Genomic DNA, 7,017 nt, shown 5'->3' on the forward strand with positions numbered 1-7,017 from the left:
GTTTAACATAACAGCAAACTTATATTAAAGTTTTTCTTCATTACCCATTCAAGCCGTCTCCAACCATTATTAGTCTCAAAGTGGGTTCCTCGTCATCGAATTTGAACACATGTGAAAAGTTTAAGAGAACGAAAGTTGCAGTTTGTGCTGATATGATCATATAAGCCATCCTTTAAATAAACAAGCATACAAAGTTTAAAATTAACTGTAAATAAAAGGTAGAGAACTTCTGTAATAACACTTATTCTAGTTAACCATCAATGAAAGCTAATAAACTCAGGAGTTTTGCATTGCATGTAGGGAATCCAGCAGAAAATAACCTTATGCAAGGAGGTTCATTCCGGTGAAGTTTTTCGGGCTGAGGCCCCATAAAAAGAAGGGGCTAGAGAGCAAAGCCCTCTTGGCCGTTTCGAGATTATAGAGAAAGATGTTTAGTTATTAACTTTTGAAATTTGTTATTTCCTAATATTTCTTATTTGTCTTTTTTGTTCTTCTCTTAATTTCAGTTTGGAAAAAAATAAATAACAATTCTGAGGAAAAAGCACTACGCAGCGTCCTTATGGTTTATTATTAACAAATATTCGTTTGTAACTAAGCGCAAAATTACACAAAGGGCTATCTGTGTTAGGCCCAATAAGTCGAAAACTTTGGTGTCCACGTACAGCATGTTATAAATATTCATATTGATATTTCTGGTTAAACTAATGAATGAATCGACTTGTATCAAGTCGATTCATTGAATGTACTATTTTTAAATGTATTTATATTCTACCTACTGTTTATATAAACTTTCTTATATTTAGTTTAATGATTTTAGAGAACTTTTGTTTTATTGTGGTGATTCGATTTATGGACGATATGATTATATAGAGATTCACATTGTCAAATGAAATATAAAACTCTTCTCTCCTCCCAGTAAAATCTACCTAAATAGCTTACCATAGTTTGCAGAAGCATCTGATCAAGCTTCGTGACAAGGACTTTGAAGGAGGGCCTGTCATGAGGATTCTCTCTCCAACACATGAGCATAACGCTATACCTATTAATATTAATGGAACTTCATGCTGAGTTTTGATTGATTATTCTAGAACCAATATCTTATCAAAATGTTATTATAACTGTAGAGTTTTTACATTCATGTCTCGATCTATAAGGATTATATAAGTTAGCAATCTAGCAATGCATAATTTCAAAATTCTAAGAAGTGCTAGGAGAAAAAACTTTTCTTCAGAAATGGTACTTTTATTCTCATTTCCCAATCTTTTAGTTACTCAGTCCATAACAATTATATTAACAAATGGAACTGTAAACAAAATATGAATTTTTAAAACACTTACATTAGATTTTTTTATAATCTAAAGTTTGCACAGACAATTTTGCGAATGTAACTTCCGCTTGAGAAATATCATAAAGTTATAATAAAATGTCAGTTCAACACGTATCAGACTAGTAAAACATATAATTTGAACATTTTTATCGGGGGGGGGGGAGCAAGCCAAGGATCTACTACTAGAATGCTCAGCATACTGAATATCTATTTCTATTCATTAAGTAGTATGACACTGCCATAGTTTAATTATATCAATAAAACAATAAACTTTAGCCGACTCAGAAAAACTAGTAATGGTACTCAACAATAAACTTTAGCCGACTCAGAAAAACCACTAATGATACTCAACAATAAACTTTAGCCGACTCAGAAAAACTAGTAATGGTACTCAACAATCAACTTTTAACACTACTTTATATTATGATAGAAAGTAGAACACATGCTTCTAAACTGTAATTCTATAAGTGTAAATTGTCATCACCTAAGTGTTGTGTAGAAATGCAGTCATTCAGATATTTATTTATTTTTATTCTACATGAAACAAATACCTGTTAAGTTGTTGATGTAAAACGGCACGAGCTTTTAAAATTCGTCAAAAATCACCAATTTATTTTCATAAGTAATCATTTAAGAATTTACTATATGCCTGATATTCACCTGATTCTCTTACATCATCTTTAGAATTAGTAAAAACAAAGTAAAAATATAATACATATGGAAACAATACACTAACATAGTTTCACTTCCTAAAAGGAAGAGTGAGCTCTGAAGTATACGTATAAAGAAATTATCTTGAAACTTACAGTTCGTCTGAGCATGCGTTCGGTTTTTCCATCCGATAACCGGCCTTTAATAACTGAAAGAGTCTTTCGGGTGTTACACCTGGGTAGGGTGTTGCCCCTGTGGGTGAGATGTATAACACATTCTTCATTCTTTGCAATTAAAAAAAAAAAGATGTATTGTTTCGTTTTCAAAAATGAATATGACATAGTGTCTCAACGGTAACTGGGCCATGAAATTATGTGTATCTTTAATTTATATAAGCTACAAACCGTAATTCCACACTTATGCTTTACTAGTTTCTACTGTCATGGTCTGTATTTCTTCATGTGTTCTTGGTACTATTAGCAGTAATTTAAATAAAAAAGGCATTTTTGTTTTCTTAGAAGGAGAAACATAAAATATAAAGAAGTTCAGAAACTATTTGTTAATTTGTAAAGTTCCTAGAGAATAGAAAATAAAGCTTTTATCTTAAATAGAAATATGAAAGTTTATGATGAAAACAATTTGTTTATTTTTTAGAGCAAAGCCACATTGGACTGTTTGCTGTGACCACTGCGGAGAATCGGACTCCGGTTTTTAGTGTTGTAAGTTCCGTAGATTTACCTCTGTCCCACCAGAGGGCAATTAAAATACAAAGTATTATATTCGCAACATTTTCTCTATTATTTGTACCACAATAAGACCAAAATAAATATATTTTATACATGGCAGTATGCTAATCAGAATAAATACATGGATAGTAAATTGCAAAATTCGAAACAAAACATCAGAGGAATCGTAAACCAGTTTCTTCTATAATGATGCATTTGTTTCTTGGAGGTTCTTGAAATTATAAAAGGTTTTTAATAATAATGATATGAACTGGAGATACTACTTATATAAACTAGTGCCATATTTCATATAACTTGAAAACAATCAAAATCAGAAACTGGAAATAAAATTATTGTAATATGTTTTGGGGATAGACATTGTTATAAACTGGTGTATTGCTTGATGCTACTTGGAGATAATCAAAGTATAAGCTAGAAATAATCAAAATAATTATCATATCAACTGGAAATAAGACACAGATTGATATTGGAGTTAATTATAATAAAGATAAGAAATATGTATCATGTAGGTTAAGGTTGATTGTATGATTTATATATAACATTGTAGAAATAAATATTTGACTTAATCTTGTAAATATTAAAATCAATTATGGCAAATACTGAATATATTTCCGATATATCGAACTGATTTCTTATAGCTTGAACGTAAGAGTGTAAGATTTTTAGATATTTATAATAATCATTGTAATAAACAATTTATAAAAATATATTTCATCCTGTAAGGTTTAAAGTTCATAACCGGATGAAATAAAATGGTTAGTTTAAAAGAAAGTTTAAACATTCATTGCAGAAAAATAATTTACCAGTATATTATTTGACAACAATAACTGCTTGATACGAGAGTTATAATGTACGGTATGATCTGGTACTCTATGCTGTCACATTTCTAGTAACATGTGGTATTACAGCTAGCATGATTGTGTGCCTGTAGTTTAGCCTAATAAATCTCTTTCTCACATGCGTATTTATATAACTGGTTCATTATTGTTTTAATTAACACTGATGGTTCTCATTGTTATAAATTAATATTAATATTGACAAGGCTCTAGTTAGATATCTCAGTGAAAGTTCTTGAGTCTTATAATACTTATATATAATGTTTTAAATAAATTTTTCTAATACTTATACAAGATTTATAATATTGAAAGCAAGTACGTATTATTCGAACCTTCTTAAATAATACTGAATGGTCCTACTTACCTAACGTCGCAATCTCCCATAGAACGACACCAAACGACCACCTAGAAAATACACATTTTTTTTTATCGTTCCAATGTTTAAGTTTTATTTCGATGAAACTTAAACAAATGAAGCTGGTGAAAAAATATTTAGGAGTAGAAATAAAGCAAATAATAACAGAAAGAAAAAAAGAAACTGTGGAAGGAAGAAGATGACGAGGAAGACGTTACAAGATATAAAGCTTAATAATAGTCAATTCAGATGATAGTTTTAGAAAAATTAATTAATCTTTGGTTACAGAACTTTAGTTACATTTACTAATACAATAATACTGTTGTGGTTAGATAAAATCTTCTTCAATACTCAGTGGTCACTATGTTTGTTTCTCAGTTGCTCCACATGAATGTAAATGAAATCATCTTAATAAACAAATAAAGGGATAATGTAGGGGGATTTAACGAAAAATAAAGACGACATCGGTCAATACTACGACGTAGTTTTATGTCATTAGTTGTTTTTTTTACGATTCCAGTACGTTGTAGTTCGAAGATGAAGCAGACAAACTGGCACTAATAATTCTGTATTTTAGTTGTTAATTACGTTTCTTTTTGGCATATAAACTTTTGTAAATTACTGTGAAGGCTTTACCTGGTTACAGAGCATGAGAAAGAGTAGCATGTAATATTTCATTCGGTTTTTATTATTGCGGAGAAATGATCATAAACATCCGGGTTTCGCCCGTGGTGGGCAGAGCACAGATAACCCGTTGTGCAGCTTTGTGCTTAATTACAGACAAACAGTATAGTGACACGAGTGTTTTCACTTTGTCGTCAACACCCAGAAGTTTTAGGGATAAAATTAATGTGCTGGTAGAGTCTTAAAAAGGCTTTGAACATTTGCAGCAATATTCCTTTTTTTTAAAACGGGAAAACAATGCAATAAAGAAAATAAGGAAACTAGTTGAGCCAAACAAAAAATGGAAAAAAAGTTTCATGCATGGCCTGTTTAATTCTCATAATAAAATTACAAACTTACGCCAAATAAATGAGCTTTTCTAACCCTGACTTCTTGAACGAACATATAATATATATATATATATACAAATGATCCCTCGTTGTTATCAAAATAAATTGTATTGAATTACCTAGATTAGTAAAAGTAGGGCTCCTTCGGTTGCCATAATATTAAAAGTATAGCACACATTAATTTACAAAGCATACTCAATTTTTTTAGAAATGTAATCTAGGACCGGGTGTAGTCTAGTGAATGTGAATCAGAGGATATATGTTTGCGTCTCATTACTTCTATTAATCAAAACCTTCAATAACTTCCTCAATGTTCTTCTAGTAATAATGCCCAATTTAATTTGACTTAAGTAGTTGTTCTTTCCCCCATACTTTTATTCTAGCTCCATCTAAATATTTCCACCCTCTTTCCTACAGTTTTCCAGTTGACCAGTGTGACCACTATTCTATCTTTTCCTGTTCCCTCAGTCTACATTCTATTTCACTCATTCCGAAACATTACCAGGCTGTACCTCACTAGATAGGTAGTCCACGTTTTGTTCAATCCCATGCTAGACTTTAATATAGTTAGCTATTAAATGAGCCTTCAAGTTTCTTAAAGTTTTTCATGATCTTCGTTCTTACTGGTGAACCAAACAAGTACGTTTTCATTTTCTTGATATTCTGCTCTGAATGTACTGAATCGCAAAGTTTTTGCCATTGACCATTCAACACGGTTACAGCCTATGAAGTCATGCCTTTTTTAAATATGCCAATGTAGGGTGTCTACTCGTATGTACATTCTATGACCTCAGCTGTGTTAACCTATCTTGACCTTTCCCTCCACATCCAGCTGCCAAACTTCATTGTGTTTAATTTGATTTCATTTGCCTCGATCTACTCAATACTATTGTTTCAGTGAACATAACTCATTTACATTTTTCTTTGTCTCACTGACCCATTACTTGACTGATTTAAGTCTCTGTATTAATGCTTCGTCTGCCCTTTCTCCTAAGAACTGATATAGTGAATGAGATATGGATGAGGTTGCTCTGAGTAGCTTAGTACTTGGTTGGCTAAACTCCTTTGTCTTGTTTTTCAAACCAAAGAAAACGCCTGGGTTGTTCGTTTGGCTGCTCCTGTTGCTATTTTCATGGTTGCAGGTTTCATTCTGCACCCTCTGTAACTTGGTCTTTGATGATGCTTCTCCTTTGCTGCTCTTTCTGGGCTGCACCATATCTGAGAAGGGTAAAATTATTCACTGATTTCTCTCTCAGATGATTCCTGTTTACAGCCATTGTCACTGTGGTTCATCACAACATCCATAAAAGTGACAGCTTTTTTATGTAGAACTTTTGTATCTGCATATGTCAGCGTGAAGAGAGGGAGAGGTGTCAGAGGGAAACCTGGTAGCCGATATCCAACAGACTTTATATGGTTGGGTGGCCATTTGGTTTTCAACAATTCCCTGACAGACTGGCTTCTTAGTGATATTCTCACTTCCATTGGTGTGTATGAGATTCCTGCCACAATTATGGTCAAGATATTGTGTCACTCCAGGGCCTTTCTAATGTGTTGATCACATCAAAAATGTATATGTTGAAGAGGACAGGACTCAGCAGGATCTTTGTTGTAAGCCAGAGTTGATTTTTAAAAAAAAGTTAAGAGCTAAATTTGCCAGCTTTGAGTTAACAACGTCTGATGTCTAGCGTAGCTAACAACAAATCATATGAGAATATCCGAAACTTCCAGAACCTTTAACCTCGTTGCCAAAATACCCATACCCAACTGACTGTAAGCATCTTCAAAGTCAAATAGCCTGACTGTCTCGATAATTATGATGTCTGCATATATTGCTGGATGCTGTGTGTGACTGTCTCGATAGTTGTGATGTCTACATACATTGTTGTATGCTGTATGTGACTGTCCCGATAGTTGTGATATCTCCATATATTGCTGGATGCTGTGTGTGACTGTCTCGATAGTTGTGATGTCTGCATACATTGCTGTATGCTGTATGTGACTGTCTCGATAGTTGTGATGTCTACATACATTGCTGTATGCTGTGTGTGACTGTCTCGATAGTTGTGATGTCTTCATACATTGCTGG

At 32.7% G+C, this 7,017-nt stretch overlaps 1 protein-coding gene across 1 annotated transcript in view; it reads right to left on the reverse strand.

Moving 5' to 3' along the window:
• Positions 1 to 7,017, reverse strand: part of LOC106457965 (proto-oncogene tyrosine-protein kinase receptor Ret-like) — an 87,978-nt gene that overhangs the window by 5,417 nt on the left and 75,544 nt on the right. Inside the window, exons 21-23 of the mRNA XM_022384065.1 lie at positions 3,925 to 3,965; positions 2,134 to 2,230; positions 940 to 1,039 (exon numbers count right to left, since the gene is read on the reverse strand). Of these exons, the coding sequence (XP_022239773.1) occupies positions 940 to 1,039; positions 2,134 to 2,230; positions 3,925 to 3,965 (238 nt within the window). The remainder of the gene's footprint in view (positions 1 to 939; positions 1,040 to 2,133; positions 2,231 to 3,924; positions 3,966 to 7,017) is intronic.

Source organism: Limulus polyphemus, unplaced genomic scaffold, assembly GCF_000517525.1.
Source record: "Limulus polyphemus unplaced genomic scaffold, Limulus_polyphemus-2.1.2 Scaffold398, whole genome shotgun sequence".
Classification (NCBI taxonomy): domain Eukaryota; kingdom Metazoa; phylum Arthropoda; class Merostomata; order Xiphosura; family Limulidae; genus Limulus; species Limulus polyphemus.